Below are 26,813 nucleotides of genomic sequence, written 5' to 3' on the forward strand. Positions count from 1 at the left end.
TGAGTAGGCACCATTCCGTGAAAAACAGTGAGGAAGGAAAGCCCATATGCAATCAGGTTGTGTAGTTAAAAGTGTTTATTAAAAAATTACTGTAGGAAAATTAGAAAAACAACTTGGGACTTTTCTCTGGTATATGCCAACAGAAAATACAAAGAGCTTTAGCACTTAAAACAGGTTTTTTGGAGGCCATGAACACCATAAGACAAGTAGTTTTTCCTCAAAGGCTTCAGTTCCTATTGTTGATCTCACAGAGCTACTGTTCACATATGGTTATGCATAAATGCTCATGGAGCAATGACAGGAATTACTTACAGGATACCAAGAGGAAGAAATGCAGCCAGTTTAGCTAATAGCACAGCCAACATTCTTGGTAAGTTTCACTTCTTACTACGGTGCAAAGAAATCTAACACACAAAATTCAAGATTTGAAATACTTTAAGAAAACAAGGAAACAATAGCGCACAGACTGGGGCCAGGGAACACTTAAGAAATGGTTACTGCATATGGAGAGTTTGCCGATGTTTCAGATCTTTCTTTGTTGTTCTTACGTGGTTTTGGGAGTTCTCTGTGAGCAGGTACACCTCTCCTTTGCTCATGTCTTGCAACAGTTGATACACCATCCAGAAACCTCGTCTTGTAGAGGACGTTTGCGTTGTTAAACATTCCATCCTTCAGGGACACCACAAGAAACTAAAACCAGAAAGCTTAAAAGTAAATGCTGCTATCCAAATAAAGACTTTATACAACATCGGAAAGGCTTCTAACAAAGATAATTCCTTTTACTTTACTTGGCTAATATCTTGGTTGTAATTCCTTAAAAACATGTTATAAACATAACTGAATCCCAACAGAAAGTGCCAGGCACGGTAATGTACATGCACAGGCCAGGCGTTTTCTGCAGCTAATGACGTCCGGCTGTGGCCACATGCCAGCACTTGGCCTGGGGTATGGGCCACAATACAGAATAGCCCTTCAGGGTGCACCAGTCACTGGAAGAAATGCCATGAATTTTGTAAGAATGCAAGAACTTTTGTTGCTTTAATTATTTTACAACTTTGGAAACAATGTTCCCTTCTGTCTCACAATTTGGAAAAGTTGTATCCAACCACCAAATTGAGATAGGTACTGCCTTTTACTCAGAGTACTAAGTTTCTTCAGTTCTACAGATTTTTTTAAAGCACAGGCCACAGTGATACAGAGATTCCTTCTCCTAGTGCCTCATTTCAATGGGATCAAAAAGGAAATATTTTTAAAGCTTTGGTTAAAGAACTTCAGCAAAAAATATCCTACAAAGTCAGATGTGGGTCATCCCTAAAATTGATCATATCAGATATTCTTCCCCATTACTACCTGTTTTTTTTTCAGACACTGCAGCAACCCCTTATATTAAAATGTAACACCACAAGTTTCATAGTTGCCATATCTTCAGTGTAGCTTCCAGTTGAAACAACTTAGAAATACAACACACTGAAATAAAATACTTGAACAGCTAACACTCCTGAGTGGCAGACTGCTCTGAAAGCAATGAAGTACATACATGGATGATCACAATAGCTTCAAGACCATACCTGAGAGTGTCTGAAGTAAGTGTGAATCATGTGCCCAATGTTCTGGGTATGCGAGAGATCAAGGGCTGCATCCACTTCATCCAAGATGTAAATTGGGGCAGGTTTGAAGAGAAGCATGGCTAAGATCAAAGACAAGGCCACCAATGATCTAAGATAGAGAACAGGAAAATTATGTTTTACTGTCTTCTTCGAGAGGCTTTCGCTTATGAAGACAATTGTCTGGTAATTAACAAAATGCTCTCTCAAAAGCAGATTCATGCCATGAGTTTTGAAGAGACAGAATCACAGCTTCTGCCACAACTTTCTATTTCAAAATGTGAAGCCTTCTGTTAGAAATGGCATTGTTACTTATTCTTTTATGAGATGGTCAGGTTAGTTGGGTAATGATATTTAAAATCATCCTGTTGCTTTACCCATTTTCAATTCTGAGTTTTGCAGTGCTGTTTTTCAACACTGTTCTTGAAGCACTTTGTCCTTCAGAAAGTTCTTTATCTGTCTCACTGCTTCCTAAATTCTGTTCCTACTTTTAAATTTGTTAGATTTTTCCTTAGAAGTTGCAGAGGAACACATACCCTACACAGTAGCTGTAATCAATGGAGAAGAAAATTGTCACTATGACACTACTTTGACGTGGGGGCAGAACTTACCTATTTATTTTTTTGAGATTACAACTCAAAGGCTGAAGTACTATCCCAGAGTTAAATGCAATTTTCTCACCACTCAATTTATTTTTTGTCACTTTGCCATGGATTAAAGTTTTGTTTGTTACCATATGCCAAGTAATGCATTGTTCTTCCAACCTGACTTAATATTGAAAGTTAGGAGACAGAATCCCTGACTTGACCAGGGAAAATAAACGTTTTTTGCTCTTCTGAACTATAGTTAGCTAGACATGTCAATTATATACACTGCAGTTTGCAAAGGAAACAAACAAAAAACCCACAAAGTTCACCAACCTTTGTCCTCCACTAAGTTCTGTTAAGTTTTCCTTCCAGGTGTTTCCTAAGGCAATTCGGAACTCCAGACCAGTCAAGACATGACCAGTTTTACAGGGTTCTAGTCTAGCTCTGGCTCCTGGTAGAAGTGTTGAGAAAATTAAACTGAAGTCTTTATCCACCTAGAAGTCAAACCACAGAAGATGTGGGTACATGCTTGAACAAAGAGCACAAACAGCTAAAAGCTTAAGTGGCCTAAATGTCTTGCCCAATTTAACCAAATGACCACTTCCGTCTTTAAGATTAGCACATATAGGATAAAGGGAAATTATTAGCATGTAGAATCTTTTATTTTCTCTATACTGAAAAACAACACCAAGGGATATATAGAGAGGAGTTCTTATACTAAGCATTTTAGAAGGATCAAATGAAGGAAATATTGGAAGGCTTATTTATGCTATCAGCCAGGGAAATAAATACTTCAGATTTATTTATAGGTGATCTGTGATTTCTCCCAATTAAAAAACTATTAAAAGTATAAGCATCTTGAAAGAGGCACACACTGGCAACCTCCACACTGCTTCCCAAGGTTACTTAAGCAATGTCCAGGTACTGGATGTGATGCAACTTTGTAAATGTAGATTAAAGTTTCCTAGGTCATGGAATGCATCTGAACACACACTTCTTCCACCACCCGTGATGCTTTTAAATACAGCTCACTAATTTTTGCCAAACCAGATTTTGCAATGAAAAGGTATAATTTTGTCAGTGATACCTTACATATGGGCAGTTATATTTAAAACAAATACTTCATTTATGAGCAATTTAATCTTTGACATAATCAATGTTCTCAAAGGCCAAAAAGTACAACTTCTCCTTTTACAGCAGAAAAGAATGTGTCAAAAACTTTACACATAGAAGGGGAAATTTTATACTTTAGTTATAGTTCATTGTATGAGAGAACTGTTGTAATAAGAAGGCTGAGTGCTTAGATAACAGAAACCTAAATCAGCTGTTGCTCTATTCCAGTATTACCCAGACTATTAGTGAAAGGAACACAGCCCCACATGGTGTGGGGCTACCCAGAACCAGATTTTAACTCTGGCCAAATAGTAGCTTAAGTAAACAAAAAGAAAAATAAACAGTCTCACTGTTTTGTCCAACTTCCATGTGACAGACGATGATTTCAGCATGTAAGGAGCTTAACTTTCCTTAAAATGTTGTGGGGACTAAAAGGGAGTAGTTTTTCAGGTTCAACTTTATTTTTATAATTCTCAGAGATTTCATGTGTTATTACCAAAAGTGAGATGAAACATGAGAAATGAAGTGATAGTTTTGTAATTTAAACACTAGGCAAGGGAGATTAATTCTGGAACGAGACATCATTTTTACTTTTGCCATGGAAATAAACAAAACTAATCTGAAACAAATCTGATCTTTTGCTAAAATGTGAAGATTAGATTTCAAGTGTCATACCTTTTCCCAAGCCATATTTAAAGCTTCAATTTTCTTCTGGTCAAGCTCTTCAATAGCTGCAATAATTTTTGCCTTGTCATTCTCTACAATTCTTTTTTTCTTCATTAAGTCATTGAACTGTTGCAATAAGAAGAAAATATTTCAATGAACTTTGTGCTTAAATATATCATGCTGATCTTACAGTTTCACAATTTATCGTTTTTGTGACTATGAAACAGCCATTGACCACAAGATTAAAATCCAAAACATTCATTTAGAGCTGCATGCAGGATTTAAGTTTCAGGATATTATTTGCAAATTAAAGCATTAGAAATTTAAACAACTGGCAAAGGGGAAGACCAACATTACTCTGAAAGCTGCACTTCCTTTTCAATTTAACCATGTTTCATTTGTCTTTCCTTAGAACAAAGAATGCTTCCGGAGGCTAATAGGAAGAACAATACTAGAAAATTTGAAGTGTCAGTCAGTGAACAGTTTTGAGACACTCCTGGAATAGCCTAAAGATACAGATGAAATCAAGACAAGCCTAGAACATTTCCAAGCTATCACGCTTGAAGATGAACGGTTTTTTGATTGCAACCTTTGATAAAGTTTGTAATTCTCAAACACTGTAATGGATACTAGAAAGCTCGTCTAATGCTGCCGCTGACAACTCAGGATGGACTTGGGTAGGGCAGAAAGAAATAATTCTTCTTACCATCTGAAGTCAAGTTTATGTATAACCTACAAGACTATTGCACAAGAGAATAGTTCTAAAATGGAAGATTAGTATAAAAGATCTAACAAACAGTTTCCTGCTGTCTCATGAAGATATAGTTTTATATTTTTTGTATTCAGAAATAAAACCTATAAAAATATAAAGCTACGTTATACATAATAGCAGATACCCAACCTGCCCAATCTTTAAAGGTTAAAACACAGAATGTTTACCCTCTCTTCTGTCTCAGAAAGTGCATTCATAGCTCTCAAGTTCACGTTCCTTCCCAGCTTCTCTTTTTTCTTCTGCAATTTCTGCAGTTGCTCACATGCTTCTTTCGGATCATTACTTTCGAAATCAAAAACTGTGTTCGGCTGACCAAAAAGTGATTTCTCTGAAGCTATCCACTCATGCTCTTTCAGCATTCTGGTCACCTGTAAACAAGAAGGTATGTTGAGGCTTTTTTTTGCCTTCTCAAATATGAACGAAAAATAATTTTTTTTCAAAAATCCTGCAATTACGGTACATTAATTCTTCAATCCCAACGCAGCACAGGTACGTACCATTACAATGCTTCATGTGATTTCCAAGGGAGCTTTCATATACATCCATCACACTTAGAACACATGTGCTAAGACACTGTCACTAAATGTCAGGATTAGTTTATTTAATTAGTTACCTAATTTGTCTCTACAGTCAGAATGTTCTTCTCATTGATCACGTTCTGGCTGTGATCTACTTTCTATTAGGCCATACTGATAAGCTCTGTTACAATTCACGATTTCCACGCTCTTCTCCTGGGACAGAAAGTTTCACATCAAGAGCTGCAATTGACATTGCTTATTAGAAAAAAAGGCTTTTTCCTTTGCCTACAACCAGGAAAATAACCACTCTTGGTCACAAGATGAATAGAAAAGCACAGTTCTGAAATACCTTGGCAGAAGCATCAGCAGCATCTTGTTGATGTTTCCTGATGTTGTGTTCTAATGTTTCAACCTTAAGCTGTAATGCATTATTTTCTTCTCTGTATTTTGTTATCTCTGCTGTTTTGGCTTCAATTACTTTATCCTGTAACATAATTATTTCCTTCTGCTTGTCCAGCTCCTCCTCTGCTTTCTTTACAGATTCCTGAAAAACAAATCACAGAGCCATTTATTAGCTGCTTTTAAAGGCTGGTGTTAGACAGTTACTAGAAGAGAAGGACACAGCAAGGAATGAGAAAAAAAATTCACATGTCATAATGAAGCAAAAGAGTAACTACCTAGGCTAAATATAATTGAGTACTGGCAAGAAAATCCAAACAACAGAATACACATTATAATTCGAGCTTTAGGAGAATCCTATAATCAGTAACATCAACAAGGATAATGAAATGCAGTATTTGCTTTTACCTTTGTCTTGGACCCTTCAGCTGCCAGAGCATTAACTTGCTCCTTGTACGATTTTATTACTTTTTCTGCAGCTTCTATCTGTTGTTCATAGGAGGCCTGTTCTTGTTTGAGCTCTTCAAGTTCCAGAACTACGGCTTCAACTTCCTAGGGAGATGTTTTCAAATTTATTATAGTTAAACAGAAAGAATTAAGATTCAGTTTGATGTAGTAATGCTGTATAAGACCAACTAAAGGGCAATATCTGTTACTCACCTGTGCCTGTTACTCACCAAGGGAACAATATCACACACACACAAAAAAAAAAAAGGCACCAGCAATTTCTGTGTCACTGACTACAGGGTACCATATGAAGTTCCAGAAATGACAGTATTAAAATTTGAGGAGAATCAAAGTTTCTAATTACTGCAACCACTTTTGACTTTGAGAAAATTGGCAAAAAGGTTAAGTTTTACCTGCTGCTTTTCTTTCATTTTTTTGCTTGAAGCATCTGCCTTTTTTTGGGCACCATCTAGATTCTGCTGGGCATTTTTTAGTTCTTTTTCATGTTCTCCTTCTGCATTTTTCATTTTATTCTCTAATACCTTGTATTTATCTTCTGCATTCTTTTTGTTCTCTTCAGTTCTCTTTAATGTCTCTTCACAGTCAGCTGAATCAAGAAGCACAGTACTGAGTCTGGGCATTGTTTTTATCTTTATATTTAGATCCTGAACTCCAACTGAAATAAATTTATCTTTGCCTCTAGCAAAACAACCCAAAAACGCTTGTATGTTTGCTAGTTACTGAAATCTGCTGTTTCAATGATTACTCTAGGACAGTGTGCTGTTGTTACCCTTTATTAGAAGGGCACTAAATGGACAACCAGTCATTAAAATTAATGAAAATAAGTCTTTTTTTTTTTTTAAACAGGTGCAGGTATATGCCAAATCATATAATCAAGTAGTTAATCAAATGGCTACCTAATACAGCATTACCTCATCCCTAGAACACTATGTTCTACAGATGTATCACTTCTGTCCACCTTTTTCTTTAGATGTTTTACTTATTGCTGCATTTGATTCCTTTTGTGTTTTTCCTTAGCTATATGCACAGTACTTCCTTCCAATGCCTTCTTGATACACAAACTATTTATATTGCTAACCTTAAATAACTACAGAAACAGATGGCTTGGAAAAAACAAAGATTACTCAAATATGGGATTAAATCAATTTAAAAACTTCCCTGCAAAGCCATTTTTCCTTTTATTATGAAATATGTAACACACTTAAGAACATAACCTTTACTGCAAGAGAATGATCGACCTTATGTGAATAACCTCCATACAAGTACACTGTAATTCTGTATTTGTTACATTTTTCAGAATATTAAAGCTATTTTTTTCAAAGCTACTCTTTTTCTTAAGCAAACATTCTGCTACTCAAACAGCCAAATATCCAGCTCATTCTCAGCAGTTAGTTTTCAGTTAAAAGAATAAGAACACATTTGTCACCAATGGTTTTCCTCAGGGCAAGCAGCTCCTCCTCTTGTTTGTGATAAGCACTTTGATGAAGCTTTGTCTGCAACAGCTCTGCTTCCTCCGACTTCATCTCCCACTGCTGCTTCAGTTTCTGGTACCTTTGAAGACAGTAATGATATACACTGCTATAATACAGGGTACCCAGCACTTCTGTTTCGAAGTTGAAAAAAGTAGATATAGAAATAAGTAGATAAAGAAATATTTATATTCCCATTCTAACGTGAAACACAATGATGACTGTAGGACAAATAAGCTTAAATGCATGAAAGTCTGGCATAATTTCGTTAATAGCAATTATGAAGTTTGTATGTATTTTATTACATATATAACTCCTGGCTATGTAGCTCCAACAAGGTTTTTAAAAACTAACAAATGGGACACATGGAAGCTGGCAACAATTCAGAACTTGCGTTTTTCCAACCAGCAGCATGACAGATGCTAGGCTGAAGCATTAAAGAAAAAATGTCTACAAGCAAAACTCACTTCTTCCTTTTGGTCACATTTCTGGAAGCCTACTGCAACTCAAAATAATTTGAAAAATAAATCCAGCCAGTAGCTAGTGTATACACAACACTGCCTCTTTAAGGGATTTTACAGAACTGACTAAATGTACTTTTATATGCCATGCTTTAAAAATATCTTCAGAAACTGGGTAGCTGAAAAATAAATATACTTAAGTTATTTAACTCCTTGTAGCACTATCACTCAGATATTCCCCTTTAGTATCTATATTTTATTGGGAGAAAAATAAGAGTTACCACAAACTGAAATTCTGTATGGTTACTACAAAACACGACTGGGACAGATCCATTCTTCAGTAGACTTCATGAAACTTCAGAAACCTTCAAGTAATTTCAAGTAGACTTTTTTTTTTTTCCTGTATTACCCAAAATAAAGATTTATTGCACGTTTTATCTAAAAACTAAATTTGCTTGTTGATTGCTGTACTAAAAAATGTAACTGGGAGGAGGGGGAGGGAGGAAGGGAATAATTTTCTGCATATTACATTCTCAATAGGCCCTATGTGCTCCAAAAATACTTCTTTATATTACACATACTCAGTCACGCAAGAGAAATGATAGACATTTCATAGGGCAAACCTTACTTTTCAGCAACATTCTTCAAGCTTGCCAGTTCCTTCTCTACAGCCTCAAGTTCAGATTCCTTTGTCCTGAGGTCTAATTCAACACATTTGATTTCTTGAAGTTTAGACAATACGGATGCAGCCTGTGAGGATGCACCTGTTCAGTGAAAAAAAGGAAAAAAAAAAAAAAAAGGAAAGTCAAGCTAACTGGAATTAGATCAATGAGATTAATGGTTTCATTACTGGCAAACAGTAAATTCTAAATGTTAATGACGCATGTTATGAAACAAAGGCAGTTAGGCTAAAATTACAGCAGTTCTCAGTGGAGAAAGACTACCTCCTCTGTTACAGAATTTTGTTCTGCAAACTTCGAATACTACACAGGAATTTACTGTGAAATCAACTAACTTTTCCTAATTTATGAAATTACCTCAAATTAATTATGAATTACTTCAAAAAGTGCTTGAATTCAAAGCATTTCTCCTTCCAAGAGAATTATATAGCCAAAGACGACTTAAGTATTTAAAATCTAAACTACTTTATGCAAATAGTTAACCATTTTTTACATAGCCTAATCATCTTATTTCAGCTAAAAACTGACAAATCTTTGCTCAAACCAATCATATTATTCCCAGTATGGGTCTAAATAAAAATGTTACTGGTCATTTTTATAAAAAACATGCAGACCAGTAAACAAATCAACAGGCACACAGTATTATTGTATTAATAAAACCAGCAATTGCCTCCATGCAGAGTGCCCTGAGGGTCAAACACATCTCCATCAAGTGTAACACTCTTTGTCATTATCCTTTTGTCAAAGGTCACTTTCTTAGCAATATCCATGTTGTCACAGACCAGTGTTGTTCCAAATACATATTCCATTGCTTTCTGCAGTTCAGGTTCATATTCAACTAGAGACAGGGCTAAATGCAAGCTACCAGGATCAGCCTAGAAAGCAAATGAAACGCCTTAAGTTATAAGAATTTTCAAACATAATTTCTGTCTTCTCTTGATAAAAACACTTTCTAAATGCATCATTATGTTCTAAAACAATTACAGTTAAAAGTACAAAATCAAAATACCTTCAAACACTATAAAAGTTCTTATTAGTATAACCATTAAGAAGTCCCCATTTTTAGCAAAGAAACACAATGAAAAAGCAAAAGATTTTAAATAGTGTATTTATTTACATACCAAGGCCTGGGCCAACTTGACTGTTTTTGGTCCAACACATCTGGCCAAAATTTTGTTCAGTGGAATGATGGTGTATCGACGCCTGAGTTCACCCTTTTCAAAAAGCTTTTTGCCAGTAACCTCAAATGAGAAGAGTTACAAAGCATACCTGAATACACAACTGATTTTGTGCAGGACTCTCTTGACCTAATCTAAACATATACATAGGTCTAAAGCAACTCTTAAGCATTCAGTAACAACACACATGCTTGCTAACCTGGAATTACAAGGCCTCATCTCAACATTCAGAGTTCTGTATTAAAGTAATAAACATACCTCTGTGTCCACAATAATGTTATAGAGTTTCCCGCCAGCCACAGCTTCTAGGGCTTTTGCTTTAGACAGATCCTTCACAGTGAAAAGAGACACAACAGCACCTTTCACACAGTTTGGATTCCAATTCTTTTCTGGATCTCTTAAAATAAATTTAAATTATGAAAAATCATGTTTGTTTCTCTCCCACACATATATTTAAAAACTCATAGGGCTTATTATATTGATATAAGAAGTTCTAAATTCTATCAGGAAAAAAAAAAACCAAGCACAACACCAAAACCTCAAGAAATGGTTAATTTAATACCTCAGGGCAAGTGACTTTCCAATAAAGAGTCAGTTACAAAGTCATTAGAAGAATATTTTTCTTGATGTTGGTATAATATGTTCATGTAGTTTTCAATTTATTTTTACTATGGGTCAAATTATTAGTAAAGTTATATGTTCAGATAGGTTATTAAATAAGCAAATAAAACCAGGGATACATATATTTGATTGGTGGAGACAGATACAACGTTAAACTCCACAGAGCAGGTCTACTCACAGTCCTCATGGCAGGGTTCTGAAAAGTAATGATTATGTATTTTTGCGGTTTAGACCTTTGAATTTTATGTTTTTAGCTACCGAAGTTGAGTCATGGCTTGCAAACACCACTGTACAAAACTTTTACATTCCAGTGATTTCGATAAGGCTGCTATTTAAGAATGACTGTGTCACCTTCCCTGCTGCCCATTAATTGTGCAAACATTTCCTGACTTCCTCCCCCCCTACACTTGGATCACAGGTAGGATAGTCGTTATTCATTTGCACCAAAAAGAAAGCAACTGCTAAGCAATCAATGGAATAGTTGGTTAGTGTTCAGGGACTGTTTATACCAGGCTCAAATCAGAGCATCCCAACACGCAGGAAGTCAAGGAAGGGAGCCAGAAAACCTGCGTGGTTAAACAGGGAACTGCTGGGTATGCTCAAGTGGAAGAGGAGAGTTTATAGACCATGGAAGGAGGGGCTGGCCACTTGGGGAGAATATAGGCTGTCATCAGAGGGTGTAGGGAGGCAAGTAGGAAACCTAAGGCCTCCTTAGAGAGGGGTCACAGACAACAGGAAGAGCTTTTTTAAATATGTGGCAGATAAAACTAACACCAGAGGCAATGTAGGCCCACTGATGAATGAGGTGGGTGCCCTGGTGGCAGAAGATACAGAGAAGGCAGAGTTACTGAACGCCGCCTTTGACTCTGTCTACTCTGCCAGAAGCTGTCCTGAGGAGCCCTGTACTGCTGAGGCCCCAGAGGAAGGCAGGACAATGGAGGAGTTTGCCTCGGTTGATGAGGACTGGGTTAGGGAGCAGTTAGGCAATCTGGACATCCATAAATCCATAGGTCTGGATGGGATACACCCGTGGGTGCTGAGGGAGCTGGCTGAGGTCATTGCTGTGCCACTCTCCACCATCTTTGCCAAGTCCTGGGGAATGGGAGAGGTGCCTGAGGACTGGAGGAAAGCAAATGTTACTCCAGTCTTCAAAAAGGGCAAGGAGGACCCGGGTAACTATAGACTGGTCAGCCACACTTCCATCCCTCGGAAACTGATAGAACGACTTATCCTTGATGCCACCTCAAGGCGTATCAGGGATAAGAGGGTCATTAGGGGCAGTCAACATGGCTTCACCAAAGGGAAGTCGTGCTTGACCAACCTCATTGACTTTTATGAGGACATAAGGTGGATAGATGATGGCAGAGCGATGGATGTGGTCTACCTTGACTTGAGTAAGGCATTTGACACAGTCTCCCACAGCATCCTCACAGCTAAACTGAAGGAGTGTGGTCTGGATGGTCGGGTAGTGAGGGGGACTGCAAACTGGCTGAAGGGAAGAAGCCAGAGAGTCATGGTCAATGGGGCAGAGTCTAGTTGGAGGCCTGTATCTAGTGCAGTGCCTCAAGGGTCAGTACTGGGGCCTATATTATTCCATATATTCATCAATGATTTGGACAAGGGAATAGAGTGCACTGTCAGTAAGTTTGCTGATGACACCAAGCTGGGAGGAGTGGCTGACACGCCAGAAGGCTGTGCTGCCATCCAGAGACCTGGACAGGCTGGAGAGTTGGGCAGGGAAAAATTTAATGAAATATAACAAGGGAAAGTGTAGAGTCTTACATCTGGGTAGGAACAACCCCAGGTTCCAGTATAGGTTAGGGAACAACCTGTTAGAGAGCAGTGTAGAGGAAAGGGACCTGGGCGTCCCAAGGGACAGCAGGATGACCATGAGCCAGCACTGTGCCCTTGTGGCCAGGAAGGCCAATGGTACCTGGGGTGTATTAGAAGGGGGGTGGTTAGTAGGTCCAGAGAGGTTCTCCTTCCCCTCTACTCTGCCCTGCTGAGACCACACCTGGAATATGTCCAGTTCTGGGCCCCTCAGTTCCAGAAGGACAGGGAACTGTTGGAGAGAGTCCAGCACAGGGCAACAAAGTTGATCAAGGGAGTGGAGCATCTCCCTTATGAGGAAAGGCTGAGGGAGCTGGGGCTTCTTAACTTGGAGAAGAGGAAACTGAGGGGTGACCTCAATAATAGTTTTTCATAAACTGTTCCAGTGTGGGTCCCTTCCGTGGGGGAGCCAGGCTCTTCTCGGTGACGACCAACAGTAGGACAAGGAGTAATGGGTTCAAACTGAAACACAAGAGGTTCCACTTAAATTTGAGAAGAAACTTCTTCTCAGTGAGGGTGACAGAACACTGGAACAGGCTGCCCAGGGGGTTGTGGAGTCTCCTACTCTGGAGGCATCCAGGACCTGCCTGGACGCCTTCCTGTGTAGCCCCATCTGGGTGTTCCTGCTCCGGCAGGGCAACTGGACTAGATGATCTTTCCAGGTCCCTTCCAATCCCTAGCATTCTGTGAATTATCCACTTAGTCCCATAAGCCACACATAAGATGCCCTCAAGAGCACTTTCAAGTGCCTTACAGGATCACACTAAGATCTTACTTGTATTCAAACCGTAGATGAGGAAACTTTGCCATTAAGTCTTCATACAGTTCTCTCAGTCGACTGATGTCAGAAGTCAATGCCTTCTTTCTTGCTAAAAGGGCTGCTTCTTTCTCTTCTGAATAGTTGAACACAAACAGTAGATAAGCATTCAGAGCACAGAAATATATTAGCTTAAAGACTGGTATGCTACACTGTTCTATATGTATAGAATACTTAAAGACTTTCTAAAATTCTTTGTAAATTTCCAGTTTAGCCACATTAACACCATCACAATACCAAACATGAAAAGAAGGAGTTTAAAATCTGATGTGCTTCTCTGAATGTCATTCTGGAATATCAGTTTGCAGTTCTGAGTAGCTTCTGTATAAAATATTACCTGGAACAAGAAACGAAATTTAAGAAGTGTTTTAGGTAGGGAAAAACATGAAAGAATAGAGACGCTGGACACTTTTTCCACCTAGATTTTAGAAGGAATTTTAATTTTCCATCAAACTGTAAAAGATTTAGCCTAAGTTTATAAAATATTTTAAACTATTTTCTGTGGAAGGTAAAAGCTTGCAGAGCTCTGACCAGAGAAATTTATTTCTGCATGAAAGCAGCAAGCTTGGTTTTTCAACTTCTTCTTGTATTGGGTCTCTCTGGGATGAATTAAACATTCTCCAGAGCAGCACTCAGGGTGCTGTGCTGAGTAATTCTAGGATGGTGTCGATAACACACCAGTGTTTTGGCTACTGCTGAGCAGTGCTCCCAACAGCATTAGGCTGCCTCTCCAGCCCCCTCCAAACCCCAGTAGGGTTGGGGTGGGCAAGAGGGTGGCAAGGGGGACACAAAGCCAGGACAGCTGACACAAGCAATATTCCATACCATATGAGGACATACTCAGCAATAAAACCTATAATAAGAGAAAAAGAGGCATGGGAGGGGGCATTCATTATTAAGGCATTTTGTCTTCCAGACCAACCACTACGCATGCTGAGGTGCTACTTCCCAGGAAGTGGCTGGATGCTGTCTGGTGATGGGAAGCAGACAGTAAATCTGTTTGTTTTCCTTTGTTTCTGCCACCAATAAAGCAAGTTCCAGCTGGCTCCATGACAGACCCATCACTGTCCAAGGCTAAGCCCATCACCAATGGTGGTAGGACCTCTGGGATAACACATTATAGAAGTAAAAACTGCTGCACTACAGCAGCCAGAGAGAGGAGTGAGAATACGTGAGAGAAACAGCCCTGCAGACAGCAAGGCCAGAGAAGCAGGGGACAAGGTGCTCCAGGTGCCAGAGATTCTGCTGCAGCCCATGGTGAAGCCGGCTGTCCACTGCAGCCCATGGAGGTCCATGGTGGAGCAGATCTCCACCTGCAGCCCAGCGAGGACCCCACACCAGAGCACGTGGACACCTGAAGGATGCTGTGACCCCACAAAGAGCCAGTGCTGGAGCAGGTTCCTGGCAGGACCTGTGGCCCCACGGAGAGGGGAGCACATCCTGGAACAGGTTGCTGGCAGGAGTTGTGACCCCATGGGGAGCCAAGCTGGAGCAGTCTGTTCCTGAAGGGCTGCACCCGAAGGAAGGGACCCACACCGGAGCAGTTTATGAAAAACTGCAGCCCATGGGAAGGACCTATGGAGGAGAGGTCCATAAAGGACTGTCTCCCATGAGAGGGAACCCATGCTGGAGCAAGGAAAGAGTGTGAGGAGTTCTCCCCTGAGGAGGAAGGAGCGGCAGAGACAACGTGTGACGAACTGACCACAACCCACAGTCCCCGTCCCCCTGCACAGCTCACAGGGAGGAGGTAGAGAAATGATGAGTGAAGTTGAGCACAGGAAGAAGGGAAGGTGTCTTAAAGTTTGCTCTTATTTCTCATTTGATAGGTAATAAATTAAATTAATTTTCTCCTGCTTGAGTCTGTTTTGCCCATGATGGTAATTTCTGAGTGATCTCTACCTGTCCTTATCTCAACCCATGAGCCATTATATTTTCTCTCCCCTGTCCAGTTGAGGAAGGGGAATGATAGAGCAGCTTGGTGGGTACCACACAGCCAACCAGGGTTAAGCCACCACACTTCTATATTCCTTTTCAGATTCCCCCCAAATTATACACCAGAAGTCTGTACAGACCTTCATAGTTCAACATCTTCATTTGGCTCTCTAGTTTTTCTTTTGTTTTCCTGACAGCTTCAAGTGCTTCCTTGTCTTTCTTGTATCCTCCATCCATCTTTTTAACTTCAGCTTGTTTTGTCTTTAATTCTTTTTGTACATAATTCAACTTCATTTGAGCCTATAAGGAGTAAGAAAATATGGAACCAGCAGATTTTTAAAAACAATCTTGCAGGTGCAGATTTGGAACACTTGCACTAACAAGGTGCTCATATAATCTGTAAAAGTTTCCATTGGTTGCAGAAATGCCAAAAAGCAGCATTGGCTTTTGAAAGTAAGGCACAGGTGACTTGGGAGAAAACAAATCATGTGTTTGGATACCATAACTCATACTAGCACGCAAATAGAGTCCGAGAAGAAGGAAGGTAAAACGCAGGGCACAGCTGTCTCTGTTATTTTCCTCAATAGAGTTTTTCCTTAAGTGAAACTGCAGCTTGGCTGTCTCAACTTTGACAATTTAAATTCCACCATGAGAACTACCACAGCAGAGGTTTCCTGTCTTAAGACAAAAGAAGTGTCATCTGTTTGAGTTATGTGACTAGCACACAATTTAACTGAAAACAGTTTCTTCTGGACTCTCCATTCATAGTCTCACGCACATTTATTTTGATTCGATTAAGTTTTACTGTAGCAATCTCTATAGTATGAATGTGTATCATGGAAAGCAGTATTCATTTCTTCCTGTCCTGTCTGTCACTTGAGTACTGTGAGTATTACTTTATGTCTCAAATGCCAGTTTCTGTACTTCCTCACAGCAATGTGATAGCTTTTCCTTATCTGTCTACATCTATGCAAGGATATTTTTTTAAGGACTTGTTTTATCAAAAAGTCACCTTAATGCATATGCCAGTTTCTAAAATATCTTGCATAGATATCCAGCAAATCTTTTCACTGACATTTCAAGTGTGCGCCATTTGGTTTTCTGACAACTTTCATACATACCTGCATAGCCTCTGTGACTGCTTTGCTGATTTCATTTTTGCAGGTCATCATCTGCTCTGCAAGAGTGGCATCTTCCCCATCGGCATTGCTGGACAAGCCAGCAGACACAGCATTAAAATGCTGTTGTGCTGCAGCTAAAGCATCTGCATCTTTTTCACTTTCTTCCCGTAAAGCATTGAGCTCTTTCTCTATCTTCTGTATTTCTTTCTCCTTTGATGCTAATGCTTTAGAATCCTTCAGCAAAACAAAAAATAAAAAAAGGAAGAGAGAACCTGAGTCCCATTAACTTTAAATTCACTTAGTTAAGAGGAAGAGCTAAGAGTAGTTTAATGAACCATATTTCTATGACCCTTTGTCAGATTTTTGATCTTACAATTTATCTTTTCATGGTTTCAAGTGTGTACTTGCCCCACGAGTGCACTGAAGACATACTGAAAAGTGAAATACAAGAAGGTAGCTGCCCAAAAACTAGAATAGCTCTTTCCTCCCAATATCTCAAAAGTATTCTTCAGTGCTCTGCTTACATAAAAAACATCAACTGTCAGAAATACGCAATGTAGACCTTTCTCCTTTACTTTTAAGAATACCATGTGCCCAGAGAGCATAATATTTTTGAAGCTACAGGGGTCTCTCTTGAGCTTAATAGAAGGATGACAACCATAAAGAATAGCACTTTCTTTGTATATGCAACACATTTGTTTCTAATGGGAACCTACTACCTATGCTGCACAAACCAATGCCCTTACCATTTACTTCTGCTTTCCTGATGTAATTCTTACCTATCATAGGATTTTCTTTATCATGATAAGTAAGAAGAAACAGCTGTCCCACTCAATCTGAATTAACTCGATGTTTAAATAAAATTATATACAAAGGTCTTACCTCCTGCATGTTTTTTACCAGTTCTTCGTACTTATTCTGTTCAGCCTTCAAATTTTTCTTCTTGAGATCAAGGGCACTTTGTGCTTTAGTATCAAGTCTTTTCATTTCTGAGAGTGCATCTTCCAGTGAACGGAACTTCCCACCAACTACCTACAATAAGATACGAAGTAAATTTAAATCAGCCTAAGAAACAGACACGGTATTTGTAATATTTCATCTTCCATTCCAAGCTATATGTGGAGGAGACAAATATCTGCTCAAGTAGGCAGGTTAGGTTCCAGTGCAAACAGGTCAGAACATCTCTTCCCTCTGAAATGCAAGCTGACTTGAAGCAATTACTGGAGCCCCACATCATCCCATATCATGCGGCACTGTCCCTGCACAAAAGCTGCATTGAGACATCCAAAAAGCCTATGGGACATCCTGTATCTAACCAAATTTACAGCCCCCAAAACTGAGGTCAGTGCCGATTTTTGTTGAACATGAGTTTCCTACTTGAAGTGTATTTCTTTTGAGACATTAACAATAAAAGGAGAAAAAAATTTATCTGGCAGAACTACCATGGCTCCAATAAAGAGCTAAGAAAGAAAAAAACCAAACTCCCAAGAGCAAGCAAGAGCAAGGGCACCCTACAGAGAGAGAGCCAGACCAGAAGGCCCCACTCTCTTTAAATCTGAAGCATGACACTAATGGGATGGAATACTCTTATTGATCAGTCTTTATGTTAGTCAAGCTCCAGCCCATACATGTCCCCCTTCCTCAATGTCTCACGCCTGTGGGCAGAGCACTCAGAACATCCTTGGTTCTCAGACCAGAACAATTAAAACCAGTAACTCTGTCCTAGGGTGTTCTCTCTTGTTCTCAAACTAAGCCCAAATAATGACTGTGCTAGCTATGAAGAAGAAAGGTTTCTAACTGCACGAAGAATATTTTTCTAACTGCATAAAGAAAATTAACTCATTTTCAGTCAAACTAGCACGTGTACAAATGTAAATACTCTGGCCCCTGATGAAAATGAGTTTGACATCCCTGATCTAGTCCAACCCACCTGCTACAGCAGGTTCACTTAGAGCAGATCACACAGGAATGTGTCCAGGCAGGTTTTGAATGTCTCCAGAGAATGAGACTCCACAACTTCTCTGAGCACCCTGTTCCAGTGTGCTGGCACCCTCAATAAATGCCCTTCTCATATATTATAACTCCTTGTAGTTCAGACAAGCATGACTCTGTTCTCTGTTACCTTAGCCTTTTCCTTTTCCATCTCCATGACTTCTTCATTAAGTTGTTCCATCTTCTTTTCACTTTCAGCCATGATTTCCTGAGTTTTCTCTAGATCGGTCTGCATTTCCTTTAACAGTTCAGTGCAGAAACTCTTTGCCTTTTCAGCCACAACAAACTGATAAGCTATGCAGAAGTGGCTTAATTGGTCTATTGCTCGTACTGTTTTTTGGTATTCTAGATAGGATGCTCGATCCTGAAAAGACATCAAATAAAAAAAACCTCTAAAGTTTGATGTAAAATAATATTAAGTAGGACTGTTACAGAAATCTTCTAAACATGTCTACTAACATTAATGCTTGTAGATAAGAGGAGGGATTCTTCATGTTAAGTAATATATTTGGTATTGTACATTGCAGACCTGCTTAGGAAAAGTCTTAGATAAAACAATACTTGTACAATTGATTGTATAGCAGAAATATCACTGGACACAAGTTTAAGTAGTAAAAGTACAAGATAAATATATCTTATCTAGTTTTCTTGTCTTCTTCACTCTCCCTACATCCTCCTCTAGGATTTTCTGGAAGTCCTGAATGTCACAATTTCCCTATTTGGACAGAAGACAAATTTCACCTCTCTTAGAAGATTCTACAAAGCTTGAAAACATGATAGCTTTTAGTCACCACCTACAGTTTCAGGGTAGCTGAAAGTATTTTTTCAGCACTTTAAGGGCCTATCACTTTTCCAATTTTTCCATACCTCTTTCAGTTTCTGTAAAGTTGGAGTGATCTCCTCATTTATGATCTGAAACAAAACACAGAACATTTATATTCAGATTTTTAAGACTCTTAAATGTCTAATCATGCATACCTAGTTCCAAGTGCAGAATTAAAATATTCTGCAAATAAAAAACCATACTACACTAGTTATTCATTTATCTTCAACAAATATAAAAGAAAGTATACTTTCCAAATTTTAGTACCGTTCTAATGTTTTCAAGTTTGGCTTCTTTCTTCTCTATGGTTTTCTGGGCAGTTAATTTCTTGCATTCATACATCCTAGTACCAGCTGCTTCTTCAACCATAGCTAAAATCTAAAATAAAACAATGCAACAAAAATTTGATGTTATTTCTTATGTTAGATAGGTTCAACTCAGATCTGTGCTGAACATCAAATCTCCCTCTTACACCTTTTATGTTGCCACATCTCAACCCCATATAGGTTCTTTTCATTTAAAAACAAAACAAAACAGTAAAACCTCAGACAAAAAACTCCACAATGTTCTTACCTCCGGTGGCTTCATATTTAGAACTTTGGTAATTTGTCCCTGGTAACAGAAAGATAAAAAAAACCAAACAGTGGTTGTGTACCACATGATAGGGAAAAAAAAAAAAAAAGCAAAACCTCAAAAAACCCCACTTGTGGAAAACACACAACAGGATAGAAAATAATTGTCCTTTTATCATAACAATAAAAGAAATAGCTATTCGTTAAAGAGACAAAAAGGAAAATAGAATTGGAATATGTTTTAGAAAAAGACTGCTGCATTAAGTCTCATGCTACATGACATGTGTGCTAGGATCAAATTCTGCTGCACCAGAAATCTTAACTATTTAACAGACACTTGATTTTTATTCGAGAAGAAGTTGCTTTTCTCTGATGAGGAAACTAAGTGTTCTTCCATTACCTAGCCTGCCTCAAGTTCAGTGCAACTTCTATTCTTTTTGGATTTTATAAAGATGTACACAGTACCTGCATAATGAGAAAGTGAGGGTTATTGACATTGAGTCCAATGGAACAGAAGAGGTCCTGCACGCGAGTGACGTTAGCATTCACGCCATTGACAAGATACTTATTTTTACCTCCCATGATAATCTGGACAAGGAAAAGAAATGGAAGAAAATGTAAGTGATTTAAAAATGACTTGGCATTACGAGAATAGCAGTTGTAATAAAGAAATCATCTGAGCAAATCACATATATTACGTCTTTGCATACACACAGATACATATGCTATACAGAACAGCAAAACAGATTCTTGTTGACTGAAGGGATATTTCAAATATCTAAGTAAAACATAAGAAAGGTCAGTCATTGAGGGCAATATTTACAAAATTTCCAAATGCCACATGTTTTCAATTTCTTTTTTTTTTTTTTTTTTTTTTTAATTAAAAACCTTCAGAGACATCTCAATCAGAAAGATGAAAGTGGCTTTTTCCCTGGAGACCAATTTTAACATACATTTCAGATATTAAGAGGAAAATATGAAAGCAGAAGGAGCAGCCACAAACCAGAAAATTGTAACTTGCTTCATGAACATTATTTCATTATTATTATTATTATTATTATGTTTCTGTGCAAGTTCATAGAAAACTTCATTGATAAAATACATTTAACAATATTAAACTTATTTTTCCAGTAATTCTGATTTTTTTTTAAATCTAGTACACTGGATTTACTTCTACAGTTTGTGTTACTAACTACACTGTAGAAGCATTGCAAAAACTCAAAAATTATTTATTTTTTTCCTTGAAAAGTCACTCTGAGCATAGTAAAAATGTATACAGGTTACTGAGCAATACAGATATCAGACTCACCTGCCTAGTGATGGTGATTTCATCATTACATTCATATCCCAATGGACTTGCTTTCTTGTCAGTATTATCAAAGGTAATAGACACAGTTGCTTTAGTAATTCCAGCTTGCCCATTTTTATAAATGAGATCTTGCAAGTTGGAAGCTCGCACCTGGAACAGATAAATACATTATTGAAATAAATGAGTTACACAGCTTTAGTGCACTGCTATAAATTTTAGACAAATTAATGAAAAAATACAGACCTAGTTGTAGATTTAAGAGTTAATGTGAGAGACAGACATATAGGAACTGCAAGGTGCTAGCATTGTTAGACAGACCATGCTAGTCAAATTTTACTGAGACAGCTAATTGTTTCTGCATGAGATTCCTGCCAAAAACTGAATAGATGTTTTAAAAAAAAAAAAAAAAAAAAGTCAGATGTCTAGGTCAGTCACCAGTAAGTTTACATAAAAAACATTTTGTATTCATAAGGCAGTCCACAGAAAAATTATTCAGAAAGTGTTCCTTGTAGGTCTGCTGGATTTATCTACAATTACAGGCGGTGTGAAAAAAAAAAAAAACACCTGAAGACAGAGAGTAAGAGTGATCTCAGAGCACCTAATATTTAATAAGAATAAAGTAGATATATCATCTTTAAATAGCAAGCACTGCATGAAAAACAACTTTTTATTTTTTTTCCTGATGAACCAGCTGGCCAAATTGTAAGACCCAGTCCAGAAGTGAAAAAGTTTATTACAAATAAACAACTTAGTGTCTTTAGCTGCAAAAGATCTCATGCTCCAAGCTGCATAGTTTCAGTTGATGAATTTGTAATTCAATCTTAATGTGAGCAAGAATGACAGAGACCAAGTTTTACGTAATGAAAAGTCAATATAAATAAAATTATTTTGTTTTGATAGAAGCACCACTTCAGGTCTTCCATCAGAGCTTACTCAAGAGAGTAATATGAAATGTTGTTCACAGAAGAAAGACCTTTCTAAATGCACCCTCTCACTTTACCTGTGACAGATTGGAGATTCCCAACACAAAACAGATCGAGTCCAAGATATTGGACTTGCCACTACCATTCAAGCCAGTAATGGCATTGAATAATGGGTCAAAGTCTTTGATTTCTGTCCTCTGAGCATAGGATTTAAATCCTTCAATAACAATTGACTTGATGTACATCTTCTCTGTGTTCCTAGGGGACCTGGCAAAGTAGTCGTCCAAGAATACGAAGGAAGTTATCTGGATTATAATCCTGCAGATTTCAAACAAAGAAAAAGAAGCAAATTAATCATACTGCATGTCAAACTAACACATAAACATGTGATAAAATAGAAAGAACACATGCCTTTTACAACAAAAAGATTCTGCATTTATAAATGAAAAGTTCCAAGCAGACCCCAGATCCAGGAAGCATCCCAATAATAACCCATATTTCAACATTTTTAAGCAACATGGCTTCACATAATGTTCATCGCGACCTTTGTATGGAGATTGTGGCATAAGCCTGGTTTCTCACAAACCCGGCTGTTAGTCCATCAGCCAATGAAGGAAATGCAAAGGTCCAGTACTTTCAGAACCCAGCAGAAGTGGAGCCTCCCTTTCACAGAATCACAGAATGGTTGTGGTTGGAAGGGATCTCTGGAGGTCATCTTGTCCAAGCCACCTGCTAAACAGGTTCACCAGAGCAGATCACACAGGAATACATGCAGGTGCATTTTGAATGTCTCCAGAGAAGGAGACTCCACAACCTCTCTGTGCAGCCTGTTCCAGGGCTTTGTCACCCTCAAAGTAAAGAAGTTTCTCCTCATATTCAGATGGAACCTCCTGTGCTTCAGTCTGTGCTTGTTGCCCCTCATCCTATCATTGGGCACCACTGAAAAGAGTCTGGTTCATCCTCTTGACACCCACCCTTGAGATATTTATAAATATGTTGATGAGATCCCCTCTCAACCTTCTCCAGGCTGAGCAGACCCAGCTGTCTCAGTTGCTCCTCATAAGAAAAGTGCTCCAGACACTTAATCACCTCCATAGCCCACTCCTGGACTCCCTCCAGTAATTCCTTGTGCTTCTTAAACGGGGGAGCCCAGAACTGGACACAGTACTCCAGATGCAGCCTCACCAGGGCAGAGTAAAGGGGCAGGATAACCTCCCTCAACCTGCTGTTCACACTCCTCTTAATACACACCACGTACCACTGGCCTTCTTGGCCACAAGAGCGCGTTGCTGGTTCACAGTCAGCCTGTTGTCCACCAAAACTCCCAGGTCCTTCTCTGCCGAGCTGCTTTCCAGCAGGTCCACCCCTCACCTGTACTGGTGCCTGGGGGTTGTTCCTCCCCAGGTGCAGGACCCTACACTTGCCTTTGTTGAATTTCATCAGGTTCCACTTCATTCAACTCTCTAAACTGTCCAGGCCTCACTGAATGGCAGCACAGCCTTCTGCTGTATCAGCCACTCCCAGTTTAGTATCATCAGCAAACATGCTGAGGATGCACTCAGTCTCTTCATCCAGGTCATTTATGAACAGATGGAACAGGACTGGACCCAACACTGACCCCTGAGGGACCCCACTAATTACAAGCCTCCAACCAGACTCTGTACTGTTGATCACAACCCTCTGAGCTCTGCCATAAAGGCAGTTAATGATCCATCTCACCATTCGCTCATCCAGTCCACGCTTCCTGAGCTTGCCTATGAGGAGGTTATGAGAGACAGTGTTAAAAGCCTTGCTGAAACCAAGGTAAACGATATCCACTGCTCTTCCCTCATCTGCCCAGTCAGTCACACCATCATAGAAGGCTATCAGGTTGGTAAAGCATGATTTCCCCTTGGTGAACCCATGTTGCTACTGATAACCTTCATTTCCTCCACACGCTTAGAGATGTCACCCAGAATAGGCTGTTCCATCACCTTTCCAGGGTTGGAGGTGAGACTGACTGGCCTGTAGTTTCCTGGGTCCTCCTTCTTGGCCTTTTTGAAAGCTAAAGCAGCAACTCTCTTGTTCTCCACAACCTTCCAAAGGCCACCTCCAGCCTCAAGGACTGCTACCTGCTCGGCCCCACCGCACCAGCGGGCTGAAGCCCAGGAAAACGACAGCCTTGCCCTTGAGGCGCCGTGAATTCTGCTTCAGCCCTGCCCCTACCACCTCCAGAGCGCCCGTCCCCACCTCCTCTCCGACGGCTCCGCGGTTCCTCACAGCGCCTGCCACGCGAGCCCTCACTGGCGGCTCCGACCGCAGAATGAGCCGCGCGGCTCCCGCTGGCAATGCTTAAATTGTGGCGCCGAGAGCCGCCGACCGTTAGAAGCGGTGCCTGATGGCAGCTGCCCCGACACTGCCTGCCTCGGGGGGCCCAGCACTTCCCTTCCTGGAGAGAGAAGTGAGGGGCTAGGTCGGCTCCTCCTTCCATTGCAGAGGAGGACTGAGCAAATCCATTACGCGGCCTCTCGGTCTGAGGGGACGACGGGCACCTTCAGGTCAGGCGAACGCGACGGGCAGGCGGGCGCTGAGAAGAAAGGCCCCCTCGAGCGCTGATAGGCGGAGAGGTCCGGTGAGCAGGGCGCGAAGGGACAGAAAATGTCGGAAAAGGGCGGAAGATGGAGATGGGAGTGAGGGGGGGTTGTTTTGTGTCATTTCTGTCAGGGATAGCAGCTGCAGCTGTGGCACTTTGGGCCGTGACAGAGGACAGATCGGGGTGGGTGAGAAGGCACTTGGACGCTAGTGTGGGGTTATGTGGCGGGGCTGCGGAGTTTGAGTGTCAACTGCAGGCTGCGGCGGGAAGTGTCTTTGTGTAGCCCTTAATTTAAATTAAAGTACAGTTCTATGCTTCAAATCCCACAGGCCCTAGTCCCACCCACATTTCCCCCCCCAAAGAAAAAAAAAAATCTGTGCCTATTTAGCAGCAGAATAGAGAGAAGAACAGTCGTTTTTGCATTGGTCAAAGCAGAAGAGCAAAGTCAGCAAATGCATCTACTTTCCTACAATTGCTGTCGTGGTGCTGTAAAAACAGACCTGTGTTTCGCAGGGGGGCTTTGTGTTGTGCTGTCAGCTGGATGTAGCATTGGCCCTACTGTTAAACCAGTTGTATTGAACTACCTAGTTTATAGTCTAAGGTTATTTTAATAATTTGAAATAATGCAGGCTGCAGTTTTACATTACAGGGAAAACTATCTGTGTGTCTGCTTGCTTCAAGAATTACATTGAACAGAGCTTGATCTGTTCAAGGCATTAGTGTGACAGCCCTGCTGCTGGAGGTACTGCAGCTAGGAGTCACTTGATGTCCTGTCAGCTGTTCATTTGCTAAAATCTGGACAACATACTATGAAAAACATGTTTTGAAGTATGGGGAAGAATCAGTCCACCACGTAACTATACAGGCATCATTACATGCCACTTTTTATTTGGCAAATTGAAAATCTTTCAAAATCGATTTTTGAATCATTTTTGATTGGTAAAAAAATCTGCAGTCTGTAGCAAATGTGCTTGCATGTTTCTTGCCTGAAGGCCAGTTCCTGATCAGTTTCTGTAAGAGACTGATCAGTTTCTGTAAGAGGCGGCTGCTTGGACTGCAAAGCAGGTGGCACCTGGTTGCTCTTCAAAGAAAATGAAATGGTTGTCAATGTACGGCTGATAGAGCTGGCAGCTAAGTAGCCAGTGATGCACCTTCTCCAGCTACTCCTTTTCCTTCCAGGCTACCTACAGCCTGAAACCAGGAAATTAGAATAAAGAAGAACCAGTTGTTGCAGTTTAACCCCAGGTAGCGATCAAAACTACAGTAGCTGCTTCCTCACTTTCACCACCGCCCCCCCCAAATAGGGAAGAGAATTGAAAGGGAAGGAAGAAATTCGTGTATCGAGATAACGGTTCAATAAAGTAACAAAATAATACTCATATAATGATATGTATAAAATCAAACATACTGAATGTAATTCACCAACTCCGTCTGCACCGAGCAGCCAGTCCCATGAGGAGAGAGAGCAGCGTGGTCCTGAACAGCCATTACTGGGGAGAGAGAGAAAAGACCAAAGAGGCAGAAAGGCCAAGATGGCAAATTCAAAATGACAGAACTGCAAAAGGCCAGACTAAAGGAACTCGCTAACAGACTCAACCACAAGGGAGCAGAACCAGAACAGGACTAACAAGCCATAAAAACAGACTCTCATTAAATACAGAGCAAGATGTTAATGGCATGGAATATAAGCAGGTTCTGATTTGCTCAAATAATGAACAAGCCAAGTGCACTGTAGCAGAAATTGCTCAAGCCATGGTCTTCACCCCTGTGGACATGGACTGCATGTCATCAGCCCTTGAGACCAAGAACATGCCCCTGTGCCTCTTGGAGCCTGGAAAACCATCGTCTTTTTAGCTCTGGGGCTCTTTGCTTCTTCACATACAACCTGATCCAGCAGGTCATCCACCTGTACATCAGGCAGCAGAAGTACAAGTTGCACAAGATACCCATAGAGGTGGTCAACACAATGCTGCCTTGCATGGCCTATGTCATGCTGTCACTCGTTTACCTGCCCGGGGTGCTGGCAGCCTGCTCACAGCTCTACTGCAGCACCAAATACAGCTGTTTTACAGATTGGCTCAGCCAGTGGCTCCAGCACCAAGAGCAGACTAGGCTCCCCTGCTTCTTCTGTGTGGCTTTGCACACCATGTACAGTGTCTGTCTGTCCATGCACTGCTCCCAGTGCTACCAGTTAATTGAGACAGCTGTCAAGCAGGTAATAGGGGTGCTCTTCATGTCAGCGCCTGTAGGAATCTTCTACACATATCCAGGTGTTGTGTAGTGGCCTTAATAACTTGGCTTTTGCATTCACTTTCCAGAGCATGTGTGGGACAGTGGGAATAAGCTGTTACCTGTACAAGCACTTCTTCCGTGAGGAAGCAGCCTT

General features: G+C 40.1%; 1 protein-coding gene across 1 annotated transcript; it reads right to left on the reverse strand.

Moving 5' to 3' along the window:
- Nucleotides 1–57: 57 nt before the first annotated feature.
- SMC2 (structural maintenance of chromosomes 2) lies at nt 58–24,230 on the reverse strand. Its single transcript, XM_082074463.1, has 25 exons — nt 24,085–24,230; nt 21,933–22,173; nt 20,933–21,082; nt 20,089–20,211; nt 19,625–19,663; nt 19,319–19,429; nt 19,096–19,140; nt 18,359–18,592; nt 17,119–17,268; nt 16,237–16,470; nt 15,256–15,415; nt 13,142–13,259; nt 10,174–10,312; nt 9,859–9,978; nt 9,408–9,612; nt 8,686–8,821; nt 7,554–7,678; nt 6,520–6,713; nt 6,068–6,211; nt 5,610–5,804; nt 4,910–5,110; nt 3,980–4,096; nt 2,525–2,685; nt 1,569–1,716; nt 58–690 (listed from the first exon to the last, which is right to left on the reverse strand). The coding sequence occupies exons 2-25, from the start codon at nt 22,098–22,100 to the stop codon at nt 484–486; spliced, it is 3,624 nt and encodes a 1,207-aa protein (XP_081930589.1). The 5' UTR covers nt 22,101–22,173; nt 24,085–24,230; the 3' UTR covers nt 58–483.
- Nucleotides 24,231–26,813: the final 2,583 nt, after the last annotated feature.

Source organism: Streptopelia decaocto (assembly GCF_964273445.1).
Source record: "Streptopelia decaocto genome assembly, chromosome: Z".
Classification (NCBI taxonomy): Eukaryota; Metazoa; Chordata; class Aves; order Columbiformes; family Columbidae; genus Streptopelia; species Streptopelia decaocto.